The 20,231-nt window shown below is 36.7% G+C and overlaps 1 protein-coding gene across 9 annotated transcripts in view; it reads left to right on the top strand.

Moving 5' to 3' along the window:
- The window catches only part of STXBP5L (syntaxin binding protein 5L), a 419,013-nt gene that overhangs the window by 233,025 nt on the left and 165,757 nt on the right, over positions 1 to 20,231 (top strand). For all 9 annotated transcript variants that reach the window (XM_072613876.1, XM_072613875.1, XM_072613874.1 and 6 more), the window contains 2 exons: positions 15,388 to 15,466; positions 20,027 to 20,181. In XM_072613876.1, the coding sequence (XP_072469977.1) occupies positions 15,388 to 15,466; positions 20,027 to 20,181 (234 nt within the window). The remainder of the gene's footprint in view (positions 1 to 15,387; positions 15,467 to 20,026; positions 20,182 to 20,231) is intronic.

Raw genomic sequence — 20,231 nt, 5'->3', positions numbered from 1 at the left:
AGAAGAAAGGACCAAGACAGCATTTGGTGTCTTGAAGGAGGCCTGCTATCGGTGCAGTAGGCAACACTCAAGCCTGTTATAATCAAGCAAGGGACAGAGTCACAGTTTGGTATTATGCAGATAGGAGATGGAAACAGAAGTGACCAAAGACAAATCATAAGTTAAACCACTAGAAGACTGAGTCAAAACCTGGGGATTCCTGCCAAAGGTAAGACTTAATTTTAGCCATTCCTTCCAGGAACAAGCAAGACCCATCCAACCTATCCAAGAATATGGAAGGGAGCACATTCTTACCCTATGACAAAGTCCCAATCCAGAAATTGAGGCTCAAGATACAGAAAACAGAAGAAAATACCATGAAGAAATAGTATGGATTAAGAAAAGCCTAAGAGGTAAATCTAGAAGATAAGATTAACTCCACAGAAAGTCCAAATAGATCCTCAAAGAAAAGAATGGCTTATCCACAAGGACTCCAAGAGCTAATGGTTGAAATGAAGCAAGAGGGGCAAGATGCAATCTTAGATTAAATGAAGGCTGTGGAGGAAAGAGTGGGAGGGAGAGTTAATAGTTAGAATTGAAAGTAGCAAGACTTACTCAAAAATGAGCTCCTTAAAAATTAGAATGACTCAGATAGAAAATATTGATTTCATAAAACAAGATATATTGAAAACAAACAGAGCAAAATGTAAAATATATTTTCAAAGTCAATTATTGAGTGACGTGGAAAAAGAAGCCGAGGAGAAATAATAAAAAATCATTGGACTCTACTTGCAAACCATGACTCTTCTTTCCCCCCAAAATTCTGGATACTGTATTTCAAGAAATCATTAATAAAAATGGCCTGAATCAATTAAAACAATAGAAAATTGTGAAAATAGGAAAAATCTAATCTAACTTTCTGACAGAAATTGTCAAATGGGAACTCACAGGAGTGTCATATCTAAAAATCCAGAGATTCCAGGTTAAATAAAAAATATTACAAGTAGCCAGGAAAAAAAGAGTTCAAGTACAAAGGAACTAAAGATACAACGATGCAAGTCTTGACAGTTACCACAGTAAAAGAAAGATCGTGATATTTCAGAAAAACAAAAGATAAGGTTTCACAACCTGAAATAATTTACCCTGAAAAAATGAGAACAATTCTAGAAAGGTGAAAAAGTAATCTTTAATGACATAGAGAGCTTTAAAGCATTCCTTATTAAGAGATCAGAGATCAGTGGAAGCCTTGGAATGCAAACACTATACAATAAAAACATGTTTATGTTTCAGTAAGGGAGGAAGAAACAAGTGTCCCTTCAGAACTTGAATGTTTTCAAAACTCAAAAAAAGAGTTGAATAAGACAAACACAAAACTTGAGGAGCGGCTCAGTTTTGTTTTGATGGTCTTAAGAGAATAAATAAAAGGGAAAGAATAGAGTGTACAGTGGAAGAAGAGGAGGAAACTTAATATATTATATAATGAGGGTGCCCAAAATAAAGAATATCCTAATATGGAGTGTAAGCAGTGGGAGGAGCATAACATCCCACCTCCACTCCCCAACTACTCTGCTTCTGGACTTTTTTGGACCTCTCCATCATGCCTTCCTTCCCCAGGAAACTCATTGGTAAATTGCATCCTGCAAAATTGAATCTGTTTGGAACTCACATCTCATCAGTACCCTCTGCCCCTCTGGTTGGATACTCTGACTTGAGGGCAGAGCCACAGCTTCCAGGCTTTCTATTTAAGAAGGCTCAGCACAATCTTCTCCCCATTTCCCACCAGTTATACCACTTTTGGACTTTTCCATCATGTCTCTCTCACCTCCTGCACTCCTCAGCTTCCATTAGTGTATTGTCTTCTCCCATTAGGTTATAAGTTCCTTGAAGGCAGGTATTGCCTTTGTTTTTATTTTTATTTGTATCCCCAGTGCTTAGCACAGTAATAAAGGCTTAATAAATGTTTATTGAATGACCGACTGATGACATAAATCACAGTCTCTTCTGAGCCATGCAAAGAAGAGTTGAATATACTCACACATATATACATTCATATATACATGCATTCACACTTATACGTACAATGATATTGCTTCAGAAATACAACTATTTTAACTGGGAAACGTGGGGGACGGGGAGAATTCATCATAAGCAAAAGAAACTAGCATCAAAGTGGATTGTGAAGGGGAATTCACAGGAAAAAAGAGTAAAAATGTGGGATTGGGAGTGAACAAGAAGAGAGCTAGTGGGAAGGAAATGGATCATTTTAATTATTGCTCATTAGTGTTGAGCACACTCCTCTATCATACTTATAAACAGGGAGAGTAGGAGCAAGGAGAGGAAAAAGTGTAACAAGATAAGGAGGAGGAAAATAGCATAATTAACAGTCATACCAATGAACATAAATGGAATAAAGCTAGTCATTAAAAAAAAAAAAGACAAGGATGACAGAAAATATTAGAAACCAGAGTCCAACAATGTCATTTGCCAAAAAAATAAAACATCTCAAAGAGTTAAAATACATGGCTGGTGCAAAATTTATTTTGCATCAGCTGAACTCAAAAAAGCAAGGGTTGTTGATCACAATCTCTAATAAGGGGACAGTATATATAGACATGATTAAAGGAGATAAACGGAGAAGCTAAAAGATGCTTAAAGGCACCATAGATAATGAATCAATAGCAATACTTAACATACTTGCACCAAATAGCATCTAAATACATAAAGGAAAAGTTAATGAAATTAGAAGAACTATAATAATGAGGGACTTGACCTGTTTCTAATCTAGATACACCTATAAAAAGATGAACAAGTTAAATACCTGAGTAGAATTTTGAAAAATTAAAACATGGTAAATTTCTAACATTTCTGGCACTTTTGTAACATAGATTAGGGGATAAAATTCCAACAGATGCAGAAAAGCAGAAATATTAAATAATCGTTTACCTAGCACAATGAAATAAAAGTTAAAGTTAATTAGGGGCTTTTGAATAAAGAATTAAAAACTAATGAGAGACCAACTAATTTAATCCTAAAGAATTGTTGGAAAAAGAACAGATACTATAAGCAGTAGACAATTTCACCAACAAAAATTATAATAATGCAACAACATCCCAAAACTTTTGGGATATGGCTAAAGTAGTCCTTAGGAGAAATTTTATACTTCTGAATTTCATCAGCAATAGAGAGAAAGAACAGAAAAATGAATTGGGTATAGAAGTAAAAAAAAAAAAAAAAAGCAACAGATCAAAACCCTTCAACTAAACACATGAGAAATTCCAAAAATCATAAAATAAAAGATAAACAAATTGAAAGCCAAAAAAACCCCACCCCAAACCCTATTGAGTTGATAAATAGAAATGGGGTCTGGTATTTTTGGGGGAAAAAATAGGTAAATCTTTAGTTAGTCTGAAAAAAAAGGAGAGGAAAATCAAATTGTCAGTATAAAATGTAAAAGGATAATTCACAATTGAAGATGATATAAAGGAAATTTGTATAGGAATTTTATAAACAAATGTTTTAGTTGCATATTGATTTTGTTCTTTTTCTCCTGCTTAAACAACTACAGGTATTCTTACTTATCAGAGCAATATTTGACATTCCTTGAAGATTTCTGCACAGAGAATCATACAATTTCAGAGGTAGAAGGAAGCTCAGATGCCATCCAATCAAATACAAACATAAAAAAGATGGTATCTGCTAATGCAGCCCATTCCACTTTCAATAGCTCTAGTATTAGGAAACTTTTCCCTCCTATCAATTCTAAAGCTGTCTGAAGCTTTCATTCATTGTTCCTAAGTATGCCTTCTGGGCCAGAGCAGAACAAATTTAATCCTACTTCTGCATGACGGTTCTTCAACCTCTGGAAGATGTGGGTCATTCAAAAACTCATATGGCATTGACCCCAGCTTTCACCATTGCTAGTTGTCTTCCTCCGAATGATCTGCTGCTTAATTATTACTGTCTTTCCCAAAATATTAGTGCTAAGATAATTTCCCCCTAACTGTGATCTAGCCAAGGCAGGGTACAGAAGGACTCTCACATCCTTACTTAGTCTTGTGTATCAGTGTGTTGTAATATTTTGTTAGCTTCCTTAGCTGTTTTGTTGACTTATTTCAACCTTGCAATTCACTGAAACTCTCAGATATTTTAAATAAGAACTATTAACCATCCTTGCGTCTGTCATCCTGTCGATCAATTAATAAGTATTTATTTAGCACCCACTATGTGCCAGGCACTATTCTGGAATTGAAGATACAGAAGCGGAACAGTCTCTGCCTTCAAGGAACTTTAATTAACTGGGCTAGGCAACATGTATATACAGAGCAAATGCCCATTTCATATGGGAGCAGTTGGGTTCTTGGAAAAGGCAGAAAAGGAACTTTCATGTTAAAAATAATGAATGTAATCAGCATATGAATAAAATTAAGTATGCTTTATTTTGCATATGAACATATGTGCTTCCTGAAAGAAGCCAAAGAACTTGTGTGCACAAAATGATGACAAAATGCATAGGTGATAGAGCTTTCCCACTGAAATATGATGAGAGGGACTTATTAGGAAGAGCATTTCAGATGAATTGACAGGGACAACCTGGTTGAGGACAGAGAAAGGACCAAGGATACAGGCCCCTGTGGTTCTTCAGGTCGTTTGCATATAACTTTTCAGCTTTTGAGATTTTAAAGTCACAATATGGCAATAAACCAAATAACAGTTTGGGGACTCTGGGAAGATTAAATAAGGACTATTGGTTTCATAACTGAACTGGCAGAAAAGTGAGATTCAAGAATTTTACCTCATAAAATAAATTAGTCACTAACTGCCCTGAGGCTTTGATTTGATCCTTTAGAGGCAGCTGAGATGCCTGGAGGAGAGGAGTTAAGGAGAGTGTAGGAGGAGCCTACTGTGAAGATGCCCAGCACTGTAATCAGCTAAGCAGAGCCTACTGATTAAAAGAACAGAAAAGATGCTGAACTTAGAGATAGGAAGATCTGAGTTTAAACTCTGCCTCAGTTGCTTCTTAACTGTGTGACCTTGAGGAAGTCACATCCCTCTTTCAGTCTCTTTTTATTCATCTGCAAACCGGGGATAATAATAGCACCCATTTCACTGGGTTGTTGTGAGGTCAAAATGAGATAAGAGATGTAAAATGCTTAGTTAAATTAAAGTGTTATATAAACTCTGGCTATGATTAATATCATTGTTGCTGCCTCCATTGGTCTGAGAGGTAGGGAAAGGGTTTAAGGTTAAATCATACATCTGATTTAACAAAGGATCCTTTTGAGAATTGGCTTGGCTTTTACGTTACCCAGAGAGCAAATCAGAGGAGTTGTTCAGTTCTCTGGCTTAAAGGAACCATTTGCCACTTTAATAGTATGACCTTCTCTCAGTGCCCTCTTACGAGTGATTGTGAGTTAAAAGAGCTTGTCACTGCTTGAGAGCAGAAGAAGAGCCGTGATAAGCCGAAGGAGAACAGTTAGTGGGAAACAACTTTATGTGGTACAGGTTGTTTCTCAAATAATCAAGTACATCAAAGCATACTTCCCTACCAGATTTCTCCAAGTACATGCCTGCTCCCCTCTATGGAAACTATGTGTATTGGTGGAAGAGTGTGACCCAGGTTTATGATTTTTTTCATTATTGCTACATTAGATTGATACGGAGTAACTGTGATGCTCTAATTATTTTTGCTTTTGCCTTATTAAGTAAATTGCCATCATGTCTAGTGTGCATAAGAGTTGGTGATAATTGATTTTATATTAATGGAAAGTACACCAGTGGACCTCAGAACTACATTAGTGGATAGCATGATTGTATCCCCTCTCCCCAAACACACAGATATATACAATCAGAATTACCCTTAGGATCCTGAGAGAAGGTTTGGGTTATAGCCACATAAAGGTGACCCATCTCTGGGAACATAGACCTGTGGGTGTGAAGGAAGGTAGGAGCAAGTAGGCCAGTCTACAGAGAGAGAAGATGCCCCCCACACATACACAAAGGGAATACTTGTATATGCAAATACATGCAAAATAGATACAAGATAATCTGAGAAGAGAGAAGGTAGTTCCTGGCTTTCTTCAAGTCTCAGCTCAAAGCTTATCTTCTACAGGAGATATTCCCAGTCCCCTAGTCTTCCCCTGATAGATACCTTCACCTACTTGGTATATTTCTTACATGTTCCTAACTATTCACATGTTGTCTCCCACATTAGAATTTGAGTCCCTTGAAGGCAAAAACTGCTTGTACTTTTCTTTGTATCCCCAGTGCCTGACATATTTAATAAGTGTTTTTGGATTAATTCTTTGACAAAAATTGAGCAGCTTTGCCTTCCTGCCTTATTGGCTCCCATTATTCTTTGTACTCTAAACAAGTATTCTTTCACTGATCTTAACTTTTTTTCCCCAAAGATTCAACAGCAGAATTGTAACATTATGAGCATGTGTTGGACAACTCATTTATTTTCCTCTAATGCATGGAGATACACAAATATACATACACATAAATACACACACACACACGTGCACATACATATATACACACAAATACATACATATACTGTATATCCACTTTGCTTTGTCATCTTAGTGATATATTAACCCATTAATCCATTTCAATAAGTAAACAATTGTCTTTGCTAAATTGCTTTTGTGCATGTTTCTGTCTTGTTTCTCTGTTTTTGACCACTGTTTCATCTAAGAAGACCACTGTGTCTTCTAACTCAGGCCTGACTCAGGCCAGTTTTGTTCAGGCTCAGTACTGAAATGAGATGAAACTTTTGTAGACCATATAACACTCAGCCAAAAAAAAATTTTAACCTAAAATTAGTCTGGGAAGGATATTTATGAAGGCTCCAACCTGGTTCTGGTAAACATCTCCCTTCCTCTTCAAGCAGAAATGTATATGATCAGAAGAGTGTATTGACTCAAATGATAGCCAGGCTGACGGGCCCGATCCCCTCACGGGCAGGCCTTTTTATGCCCAAGCTGCATCAGCCTCTCAAGATCTAGTCTTTTGAATCAGTAAAATCTCAAAGGTGGCTTCTCTGCTTTTTAGGGAAGAACAAATCCAACCTGCATGTACCCTAACAGATGTTGTTTCTGTCACAAGTCATATGCAGAGATATCTAATGCATGCCTATTGTGTGTATTTACATTATTACAAACACATGGCATTAGGAAGCTTGACATCCTCCGTTTTGAAAAACTAGATTCTAATTATAAGCAATCTTGGTGTTATCTTTTCTCTGTCTCAATTACCTCATATCCAATCAATTGCAAAATTTAGGATTTCTTTTTCCATAACATATCTTTCATATGCTGCCTTCTCTCCATTCCTTCATTTAGGCCTTCGTCACCTCTTGTGTGTCTTATTACAATGTCCTCCCAACTGTATGTGCTACCTGGTCTCTTCCCCGTGCCAGCCCATCATCCACATCTGATAAGAGTACTACCTAAACTGTAGTTCTGGTCATGTGTTATGTCACCTCCCTACCACCCCACTCAACTCACTCCAGTGGTTTCCCATTATTTCTTGGACCAAATATAAACTCCTTTACTTTATTTTTAGGGTTCATCACAACCTGACCCCTTTCAGGCTTCCCTTTCTTTTAGCCTATCAGTCTCCTCCAGATAAAACTATAATTGTCTATTTATTGTTCCTCATCCGTGATACTCCATGCCTTTACATTTGATGACACCCCCCACACACACACTTGCAATGGTCTTCCTTCTAACCTTGACCTCTTAGAAAACTATACCTTGTAGATTTGACTCATGTCCCATTTTGCTGAAAGTTTCTCCTGCCTCCTCACTCCCCAGATGCAACTATCTTTTCTTTTAAAGGTACTTTGCATTTTCACTGTATTTTTCTTATGTGAACTGATATACATAAAATATAATGTATGTGTATGTGTGTATCTGTTTATATGTAACATAGACACACACATAAATATGGGGGGAAGGAAGAAAGGAGAGGGAGAGAGAGAGAGAGAGAGAGAGAGAGAGAGAGAGAGAGAGAGAGAGAGAGAGAGAGAGAGAGAGAATATTTCCCATTTGGATGCAAGCTTCTTCTGTGTTCATTTTCTTCTGTGTATCCTCCATGTTCTTCACAGTGTAAGTACTTAACAAATGCTTGTGGTCTGATTTCTTTAAGTTAGGCATTCTATCCAGTCTTGGTGTTCTCATGGTTAATGCTTTCTCTTCTATGAGATTTTACTTACTTTTACTATGAGACTGTAGAATTTTTCTCTTCTGGAGTTTTATCCTGGGATTCCTTTAACCTGTGTACTTCTTCATTAGCTTATGAATCTTGCTTTGCTTGCTCATTTCTTTGGTTTTTTGTTAGTGTATTTTTCCCCTATTGAGTCTTAACATGTAGACTCACCCATTTTAAGGGTTGGATGACTCTAAATTATTGACTCAGACCAACTCCCTTAGAGATGCTGGTGAACATCAGTCTTACTTCTGTATTTTTCTTGACTAGCCCTGGAGTCATTATAACACCATCTACAGCCTGGGGTATGAAGTGGAAATTAGAATCCAACAGCAGTAATGTATGCCTAGGAAACCGTTGATGGAACCTGGTTGCTGTTCATCCCTCTTGCTGTTCCACATCTAAATGTCTCTTGTTAAAGAGCTTATAGTCTTACAGAAGCTTTAGCAGAAGGTCCTGAGTGAAGATACATGAAGCACATCGAAAGCAGCTCTATGAACATCTGATCCTTCAATGTGAGCTCTGGAGTAGGAATGATGAGCATGATAGGAGTGATATCAGTGAAAGAGGATGGCAGAGGGAAGGTGAACTGAGGAGCAAAATGGATATTTCCTGTTTTTTTATGAGGATTACCTTGCAGAAATTTTTTAAAAATCTTTTTCAGTGAAAATCTGCCTTCTCTTTTTGCCCCCTCCTTCCTCTCTCCCTCGCTAAGAAAGAAAAAACAAGACCCTAGTTCCAAACACATATAGTCAAGCAAAACAAGTTCCTCCATTGGCCATATTCTTAAACATGTCAGTCTTCATTCTGAATCCAACACCTCTCAATCAGAAGGGGTGCAGCATGTTTCATCACAAAGCCTCTACAGTTATGGTTAGTCATCATGGTGATGAGAATTCATAATTCTTTCAAAATTGTTTGTCTTCATCATACTGTTGTTATTGTAAAAAATGTTCTTGTTCTGCTCATATCGCTCTGCGTTATTTCATACCTGAAACATCACCTTCCATGTTTCTGATACTACAATAGTATTCCACCACATTCTATAACATAATTTCTTCCAAATAATAAATGCTCCCTCAGTTTTCAATTGTTTGCTACTACAAAAAGCTGCTATCAATATTTTTCTACGTATAGGTCAGAGAACAGGAAACTAAATGGTTACCTGTCATCTGGGAAGTGACTAAACAGATTATGGTATGTGCATTTAATAAAATGTTGCAGCCCCATAACAAATCAAGAAAGGGTTAGATTCAGAGAAACCTGACACAGACATGTCAAAATTGATGCAGAGTAAAATGAGCAGAGCCAGAACAACTGTTTATCCAGTGACCACAGTGTTGTAAATGCAAACAGAAACTTGAGAGCTTTAATCAGTGCAATGACCAAGCATGACTCCAGGGGAAGAAGCAGTCTTCCTGCCTCTTCATTTAGCTATGATGGACTGTATGTACTGAATGATGTATAAATTTTGCGACATGACCAATATAGCATAAATTTGTTAGGTTTGACTAAACTTATTTGTTATAAGCAGGGCTTTTATTTGAGAGAGAAGAGAGTAAGGGGAAAGAGTGATAGTGATGAAAAAAGGAAAAGAATGTCAGTGAAACATTTAAAAATACATGGTGGAGAGTGGAACAGAGTTCAGAAGGTGGTACAGACAAGCAGGACAATGTTGGTAAATCCACATTAAATTTAATACGTATTTTTGAAGTTGTATGTAAATGACTCGTGGTTCCTTTACTGTTACTTTCCTTCCTTTCTTTTTATGTGGTACCATTTATGTTTTCTTCATCATTTAAAAAAGATGAAGGAATAAAGGAAATATAGAAGGCTAGGAAATTATGAGAGTGAGATGAACTTTCAAGTACAGTATCATGTGGGTTGATGCTTTTTGATGCTGTAAGGTATAAGGTATGATCATCTTTATAGCTCGCTGATGTACAGTACAGATGGATAGATTACAGTAGTCAAGAAGAATGATGAACTGAGAGGCTAGTATTCAAAAAGTCATTAATTTGAATATTGAAATCACCAAGTGTAAAGGCAGGGACTGGGGAAAAGAAGAAGGCTGATTCAGGTATTAAATTTATTAAATTAAAGGAAGGGGAATGAATTTAAAGTTTGTAGATGATAGCAATAAGGATCTATACAGGGCGAAATAGCTTGATTCCCTCAAAGGAGGGAAAGATGACAGCAGGGTAAAGGACCACATGTTGAAGGCTGCAGTAAAGACTAAGGAATCCACTAGCTCTTCTTGGACCACTTTGTTGGGGGCATGAGAGAAATGACTGGCACTGGTGGAAGTGGGCAGGGAGGAGGTGAACAAACTCTTTTTCCTGGCCCTCTTTGTCAGAGAGCGTGAAAGAAGCAGGTTCTAGCACTACCAAGAGGGAAGCTAGGAATTAAGTATAGTTCATATTATATGATGATCAACTGTGAATGACTTAGCTATTCTTAGCAATACAACCATCTAAGACAAAGGACTCGATAAAAAAAAAAAGATACTATCCACGTCCAGAAAAAGAACTGATAGAATATGAATACAGACTGAATTATACTTTTTTTTACTTTCTTTATTTTGGAGTTTGGTTTGGGGTTTTCTTTGGTCTTATTTTCTTTCACAACATGACTGATATGGAAATATGTTTTGCATAATTGCACATGTATAATCTTTATCAAATTGCTTACCATCTAAAGGAGGGGGTAGGGAAGAGAGAATTTGGAACTCAAAATTTTGAAAAATGAATGTTAAAAATTGTTTTTATAAGTAAGTGGAAAAATATTGTTTATAAAATAAAAGGAATAAAGTATAATCCACAAAAGCCAGATTTCCATGAGAATAAAATGGAATGAGTATGGGAGAGAGCACTCTAGGATGAAGGAGAGTTTTATGGAATGAATGTTTCAAGGGAAAAATTGGGAGAAGAAGGTGAAGGAGGCCATTGACTGGGGAGAGGCAAGCATGAGATGAACATAGTAGAGGAAAGGAGTATTTAGTTTGTCAAATGAATGACAATTCAAATATGCAGGTTAGGAGAGGAGGAAATAAGAATTTGGTAGCCGTGGGACAATAGTAGTACTAAAAATGGAGAGGTGTACAGACCAAATTCAACTCAAAGTTCTAATTAGAAATCTGAAGATATCTCTCAAGTGCATCTTTACAGCTGAGAAGAGTAGGGGGCAAGAACATCAGTGATAAGGGTAGATGGAAAGGTTATGTAGTAAAGACCTCTTATCCTGAATAGGATGCATCAGTGAATAACCAGTTCACTCTTCTATCCCTCTCTCCCACAGTCCCAAAGAAAGACTGAATCCAGGACTAGGGTGGTGGTGGCAATAAATCTTCCTCCTTCTTTATTGGCAATGATCTTTTCTCTCCTGAATTGTGTAACAAAGGAAGTAGAAGAAGTTCTAATTCTACATTTTGCATCTCCAGTTAGAACCCCTTAGTTGACCAGAAGAGGGTATTGGTTGATGGCATTTGCATCCAAGAACATTGTGTGGTGGAGGCCTGTAATCCTGGACAACATATAACATGGGCAGCCACTTCGCTATTCTGTCTCCTTCCATAACATTTTGACAGGGTTCCAAAAATCTATGGCAGTAGGCCAGGAGGGTCATGTAGTGAAGGAACTTCTCTGATGAAGATCCTGGCAGGAATTTTTCTGTATCTTATTACTAAACAATATTGTCAGTCACGCCCTTCCTGAATCATATTGTAATTTTAGATTTAATAAGCTATGCAATGGTATTATTGAATTATGTAAAGAACGCCTGTTGTCTAGACTGTGATATGCAATGGAAAGACAAGCCTTAGGGCTAGTGCACATATCTTGGACAAACATTCATTAGTACAGTGAAACGGGTGTACAATTAAATAAGAAGATCATAATGGACTATGTTGCATTTGATATGTATATAAAGCATTTGATACATATAAAGCATTATTCAGTGTTTCAAGCTTTTTTCTTGAAACAAAGGCCATCCATTTTCACATCAATATTTTCCCACTAATATTATTTGGTTGTGAATCAAAGAATACCATGATCTCCTAATTATTAGAACTGTGGGCTCCACTTTTATAGTAAATGTGAGGAGAGTCGGCTATACTATATTACCAACAGAACTGGACAGGAAAAGCAGCATAAAAGAGATTAGACATGTAGATGACCAGAAAGGGAGATTGGTCAGTCATGGAGTAAGAATGAAGGATGACAGGTAGATAATCCGCATGCTATCCATTTTTCCCATTACTGCATGTATCCATGCAGCATCAAGATATCTAGAGAAAGGCATCTATCATGTTCAGTGTTACTCCATGTGGAGGAGTTATGAAGGGATATGAATAAGTGAAGCATAGATGGTTTGTAGTCTGTACTTTTGGAACAGTATCCACGTCAATAAGATCACCGATCCATGACTGTAGCAAAGTAGAATAGTAGGTATGCTCTACACAATTTCTATTCCTTCCTGCACCGTCCTCTGTAATAGCTGTTAGTGCTTATAGACTGGGCTATCTTTGTGTTTGTGTTTGCGATGAATGCTGCATGGTGAAATGACCAATTGTCCTATGATGTCTCTTGTCTTTGCATGATGAAACCAATTTTGGCAACTTCTTTATTCATTCCTCTAAACAGGGCCTTAGAGTTTAATTTCCATTTAGCCATCTTTCCATTTCTTTCTCTAGTTTCATTTGTAGTAAGAATGTCTGTATTGATGTGGTCATCCTAGTAAGAAAATGTCCCTAGATTCTCAAAGGCAATTTCAGCAGAGGGTGAGCTCTGACGGGTTCTGTTATTCTGAGTACAGCCTAGCAATAGACTATCTACTATCCAAGAACCAGCCTAGATAAGTTCTGAGGAGCTTGTCACCAACAAGTTGACCACTCAGTGATGCTTTTACCTTAAGAACAAATGAAATAAAATGAAAATGATCCTCAGTCTCTTCTCCTACATTGACTGTATCACTGACATGAAAGGTGTCTGAGGCTGCAGGGTGGCAGGTATCTATAAACATTAATTTAATTGTTTTTACACTTAAAATGAGATTTTTCATTCAATGACCAGCAAGCTACAAATGAGAAGACATTACAAACAATTATAATATTTCCAACCCCATCTATTTAACAAGTTGTTGATACTGAAAAATGGGGAAATGGATAAAAGGTAAGAGAGAATCATTTTTTGAGGAACTTAAATGAAGGCCTCAGTGAAGAAACCCAAAGCATCCAGAAACTACCCCAGCTAGCTATATTCTCAATCTCCCTGCTAAATAGAAAGACATAACAGCCAAGAGAAACATTAAGAATTTGTAAAACAGTATAGAGTTGGATTGTGGAAAATTAGCAGCAGCATCACCTCAACAAAACAGTAGAAAGCAGGGCAGGGTAAAATGAGGCCACAGAAATCTTGACATGAAACTAAACTAAGTTGGGTCATTCTGATTATGAAATTGCCATGCAAGAAAACGGGGGCACACTGATCCAGAGAGGTAATTCTATGCTGTAAAACCATTAGGCAAGACGGATATTCCAGAGTGTTTTTTCTTTGTGGATCATAACAGAGAGCTAGTGGCCAAGAAAAGGGAAGGATTGCCACCTGCTGGAAATCAAGGAGAGCAGGAGGAACCCGGGCTGCAGAGGACTGCCAATGAATGACCATGTCTTGTGGGAGCTAAAGAGAGTTACAGTGGTATTCCCTCCACCAGTGCAAAACCAGTGCAAATAAGTTATTTCACTCAGATGATGGATAGATAGATAGACAGATAGATAGATAGATAGATAGATAGATAGATAGATAGATAAGATAGGTAGATAAGATAGATAGATAGATAAGTTAATTAGTTAAATTCTTCACATACTGACCAGCTTTTTAGTAATGATCCTTTACAAACTCAGTTAAATTAACCCTCATATGGTAAAAACCATCCACTGCTGGGACTGTATTTAACGCCAATCTTCTTTGTAAGGGCTGGCCAGAGTTGGTGCTCCAATGTTGTAATGTTTGAGAAGGATCCAGAATTACCTCCAGACTGTCTTAAGAGGAAGATTAAGACATTAGCAGAAGTTATGTAAAGGAACTTATAAAAAATAAGCCAAGTCGACAGTTTGAACACTTGTGCCGAATTTGACTGATCACCATATATTTCATTCAGATGTAGTTATGGCAAAAGGAAAAAATCCAAATAAAGCAACATTACTCCCCCTCTGATGTTGTCAGTAGCTTTACGTTACATTTCTTTACCTGTCATGGAACCCATTCCCTTTCCTTTTTACCCCTAAGAAGCCATTCTTTTTTGCAAATACAGTTTGCATCAAACTTTTGTTTATTTTTAAACTTACAATATAATATCCCCTTTCTGCTCACTTTAACAAGAAGGTTTACATTTTAATGAAGTTTGAATACAAAGTAGTGACTTAGTTGTCCCATGAAATTCTTTAAAATTGGATCCTTTTATAGACCAAAGCTTACAGTGTATTGATGTTAGATATTAGTGTTTTATATAGTATCATAACTGTGGAGACTTTATTTTGATTCCAGGCATGTCAATAGATAGACAAAATTCCCAATTCCATCATTGCTATCTTTGCCTTAACACTTAAAATGATAGCACTTGAAAGGTGAGATTAGTGGTAACATTAATAGCTAACATTTATATATAGTGTTTATTATGTGCCAGGTACTGTGCTAAGCGCTTTACAGTTATTATCTCATGTGATCCTCACTACAACCTTGAGAGGTGGGTTCTTTCCCCAGTTTACATATGAAGAAACTGAGACAAACGGAAGTTAAGTGACTTGCCCACGGTCACGTAGCTAGCAGATGGTTGAGGCTACATTGAACCTAGGTCTTCCTGACTCCAGTTTTGATTTTTGATCCACTGTACTACCTAACTACCCTGACAGTGAGACTAATATAATTTCCATAAGATGAAAAGCATGATTGAAAAAACTACATGGCTAATTTTGTTGAATCTTAAGACAGTTTTCTTTTAAATCAGCCAATAATTAGTTGATTCAGAAGCTATGCACGTGTTTAACTTGTTACGTATGTAGTTTTTGTTATGTCCCAGTTCCCTTTCAGATCCCCAATCCTCTACATTATTAAGTTTGCATTATGTATCTTTAATTGATTATTTTCTATTTACTGGTAAGTAGAATTTTTAATGTTTAATAAAATCCTTCTCTTTCTTTAGGAAAAAGCCAGAGAGATGGAAGAAAACCTGAATCTTGTAAACCAATTCTTAAAGTTGAGTACAAGACCTGTAGGAACAGGTATGTGTTTTTGCATCTGTGTTTGTGTTGCGGGGAGAAAAGGAAGGCGGGTTGAGAATTGCATATGAGATATAAAGTTATAAAAGACAACAGGGAGAAGCTTTCATTGTTGTCAAGGTGGTTGAAAGATACTTACATAAGTAAATAAATTATAAATGTGGGGTTTTATTTTTAGGTATAATTTTCTAGCATTTTAATTGTGTGGTTATACTATAACCGATTATATTAATCTGATTCTCATTGAATAGTTACTAATAGACATTGATTATTAATTATATTGTGATTATTTCATCAATATTAGTAAATTATTTTGAGTTTAAGTAAATATGAGATAAATTCATCATAACCATCAACCAGCAAACATTAAGTACCTCTTGATGTACCAAACACAGTGCTAGGTGACAAGATGTGATTGACGGGTAGATGATAGGAATCAATTAATCAATAAATACATGTTGAATGGTACTGAACTTACTTTGTGCCTAACATTATTCTAAGTACTAAGAGGTAAAAAGAAGTAAGCTGCTGTCCACAAGAAGTTTGCAATATATTTGGAGACACAAGTCCTATGATAAGAAAACAAGAAACTGGGATTAAGATAATGCTATATAAATTGGTACTTTATCTTAAAATGCTAAAAAGGTGCGGCCAAGATAATAAATACAAAATAAATTGAGATAAAGATCAAAATATCGCTATTAAGATAGAGATCAAGGAAAAACTTCAATGACATCTAGGACCCGAACTGGATCTTGAAGGATGAATACAATTTTAATTGTCCAAGGGGAGAGAGGGCATTTTGGGGCAGGATTGCCATCAAGATCAAAGGCACAGAAAGGCAGGAGTAGGAAAACATGCATAAGAAAGTGATTGCTGAGCTATCCTGAGTGATCTTTTGAAAAAAGAGAAAAGAAGCAGTTCCATAGGAGAGGAAGACAAATGGCCCAGGTGTCCAAAAGGTAAGGAAGCATACAACTGTAAGTTAGTGATGTTACTATTGATTCCTGGAAAAGTTCTAGAAAATACTAACAGCTTGGTTAGTGAACCTCTAGAAAAGGAAGAAGTGACAACAGGAAACATCACAGCCTCGTCAAGAATAGATTATGCCAAACTAACTGCATTCATGTTTTGTTCAGCATTGCTAGACTAATAGATCAGGGGAATTTTACAGATGGTTTTTATAGATTTGAGTTTGCCTAGATTCTAGCAAAGCCTTTCAAGCCATCTTTTCAGAAAAGGCCCAGAGATCTGGACTAGATGATAGTATAGTTAGATGAATTCAGAGTTGATTGAATGACCCAGATCCAAAGAAGAGTCATTAATGGCTCAAGAACACTATGGAGAGATGCCTCTTTGGTAAAATACTGTTTGAAATGACTGCATCACTAGTTATTAGTGGTCTGCAAAGGATATGTCTCATACGCCAAGATTCTCACAGCAGCATTTGTGTGTGTGCACTAGACAACAATTTTAAAAACAACCCTAAGTGCCCATTTATTGGAAACTTAACAAATTGTGCAAAATGAAGTATTGTTGTACCTCATTCATGAATATGAGGAACCATGTGGGGAGACTAAAGGTAATTGATGGAGTGTGAGAAAAACAGAGCTAAAATAATACACACAATGATTACCACACCACAAATATAAAACACCAAAGATCTAAATAAAACATTAAAATAGATAAATATGATGCACAATAATATAAAAATCAACATTTAGGTACTTGCAGACTGTTTTGATTAAAAAAAAAAACGAACTTTTCCCATTTTCTATCCTCTCATACTACCTCCCTTTTCCCAGCCCCATTCCAAATCCTTGACTATGTAGTTCTCTTCTCTTTTATTTCTTGCTTCTCTCTCCCTTCCTTCTCCCCTTTTGACCCTTTCCTTTCTCTTCATCTTCCTCCTTTCTTTCCTTCCTTCTCCCCTTTTGTCCCTCTCCTTTTTCTTCATCTTCCTCCTTTCTTTCCTTGCTTCCCCACTCTCCCTTTCCTTCCTTCTCCCCTTTTGTCCCTTTCCTTTCTCTTCATCTTCCTTCTTTCCTTCCTTCCTTCCTTCCATTTCTTGCATCCTTTCTCCATTCTTTCCTTCTAGATATCAACTTCTTCTTATCTCTCTTTTTTTTGTATTACCTTCATCTGTGGCACCTCAGTCTAAGAAATACTCATTCCTTTTCCCCCCTTTCTCACTCCTTCTCTCCTCTGGGATAATTCCATCTGCTCTCCCTTCATGGTCTTCACCCATAAATGCTCTCTTTCTATTTTAGCAATGACCCTACAGAAGATGACATTTCTAAAACAGTAGCTTTATTTCCTCCTTGTAACATAGAAATACCAATCTGTCATTTAATTTTTTCATCTTATAACAGGTAACTTGTTTTTCTTAAATTTCTTTTCTTTGATTAATTTGCATATGTAATTCCCTGATCACCTCTGATTTCCTTAATAGAAATTATTCAAATTTCTCCCTTTGTTGAAAAATCTTTTTTTTCCTTCTCCATCAAGTTACTCAGAGTCACCTGAGTAACAGAAACTCTCCAGACCAAGGGTAGGGAACCTGCAACCTTGAGGCCACATGTAGCCCTTTAGATCCTCAAGTGCAACCCTTTGACTGAATCCAAACTTCCCAGAACAAAATTTGTTTGGATTCAGTCAAAGGGTCACACTTGAGGACCTAGAGGGCTACATGTGGCCTCGAGGCCGCAGGTTCCCCACCCCATCTCCAGACTGTTTCCATCACCTCTATATTTAAAGTCACAGGCAAAAGAGTGGACCAGAACCAGATTAAAATTTGGTTGGGAAATGTTTAACAAAACAAATAAAAATACAATCTAGATAATGTTAATTTGTGGTTTTCTAAGTGAATACAGGACCCAAATGGACCTGTTTCTGTTTGAGTTTGACAGCACTATTTCAGATCATTGGCTCTGCATCGTGGCTACCTCGACCTTACAGACTTTGAATTTTGCTGCTGTCGGATTTTGTTCTGCCGTTCTTTGTTCCTTCTCTGCATTTTTCAGTTCCAGATTTGCCACAATTTTTCTGAAAAATTCAGTGAGATTTTCTATTTCTGTTATTTCTTTTAGATGGCTGATATTATTTGTCTCTTTGAATTCTTCTAGAGAGCCATGGTTTACATCTTCATTCCATCCTTATTTCTTGCTTTAATTCCTCTGTTGAACTTTGTGTGGAGGCTCTCCCAGTCACTCTGTTCTCATTTCTGGGTGGCTGGTGTCTGTAGCATTGTAGCATCTTGTTTTTGGACCTGACCTATGATTTCACTGGGTAAGGAAACTCCGGTTTCTGGGGCAAATCGATGCCTGTTTTCCAATGTATAGTCTTAGAAAGTTGTCTGAAAAGTCAGATGACTTGTCAGTCGTATTTTGTCAGTGAGTGTAAGAGGCAGGACTTGAAACCAAACCTTCCTGACTTTTTAAAAATGTGAGTTATCTGTCTAAATAAAAACTTCCAGAAAATCATCATCTTTATTCTTAATTTAGTGTTTTAAAATTCATCAGTTGGCTAATCAGCTTCCACTGTAATATTTTATTACTTAGTACAAAATTTAAGCAGAGTAAATTACAAGGATTCTTTGTCTTATTTAAATTGAATAATTAAGCTGGCACTAGTAAGTGTGACAGATATATTAGGGACATAGACAGACAGTTTACCTGATGCTATAACAAGATCTTAATAAAGGCTTTTTACTTGTTAGAAATTTAGTAGGAGTAGCAACTATTCCTGTTAGTAATGGTATGGTAATGTCTACACAATGAAATAGATTGAAAAAAAATCTGCAGAGTGAAATTAACCTATTGCTAATTACTATAGTCTCCAGAGGTAAGTGAATACTCAAGTTGAATAAGTGAGATGGAATGAAATTCTTTGGAGAATTCCTAAAAATATCCTTAAAGTTGATATATCTCACACACACAAATTGGTATCAAAAATAACCAGCTTACAAAAGAAGAAACTGAGATTGCAGTGTCAGCCAAAAGAAGTTGCTATTTGATAGTCAGCTTATTTTTCACTTTTACTTATTATGTGTGTGTGCAGAAATGCACACATATACGATCCTGCATTAATGTTGTATGGAAAAGAGAAATGGGAAATCACAAACTGTTGTGCATATTTTACATAATCTATGGCATCCTGTTTACATTTCATTATTTGACTGTGTCCAAATATCTAGCAACCTAATGGAAATTTGAAGGTTTAGTTGAGTCAGTAGAGTAGAGATAAGTCTAAACAAAACTATGAATTAAGATGATAAACATGCTTTCTGCGGTATTTTCCCTTCTCATTTCTCACCCTTCTAGGATCAGCCCTGCTATTAGCTTTGTTGACCTACCTATCTGTGAGAAATTTCAGTTTCAACCCAGATGGGAGGAGAAGGAAACACTAGAGCAGGCTTATGGGGGAGTATTACTAGGCTAGAGGGCCTTTTGGTGTCTACTAGATAACTTTGTGCAGGCTGCCATTTATTGTCCTGTGGCACCATGAGGAGGTAACATCTTAAAAGACTCTTCAGTCTTATTGCCCCCTTTTTATCCTATGCAGTGAACCATTCATCATCTTTTCTGGTGGATTGTCTTATGACAAAGCTTGTAGAAGACCAAGTTTGACCATCATGCATGGAAAATCAATCACAGTTCTTGAAATGGATCACCCTATAGTTGAGTTTCTAACTCTCTGTGAAACACCCTACCCAAATGGTAAGTTGTTGAAACAGTACTATTGATACTGAAAATAATCATTTAATTGT

This window comes from Notamacropus eugenii, chromosome 5 (assembly GCF_028372415.1).
Source record: "Notamacropus eugenii isolate mMacEug1 chromosome 5, mMacEug1.pri_v2, whole genome shotgun sequence".
NCBI classification, from domain to species: domain Eukaryota; kingdom Metazoa; phylum Chordata; class Mammalia; order Diprotodontia; family Macropodidae; genus Notamacropus; species Notamacropus eugenii.
The sequence above is the reverse complement of the archived record's forward strand: the minus strand, read 5'-3'. Positions and strand labels throughout refer to the sequence as shown.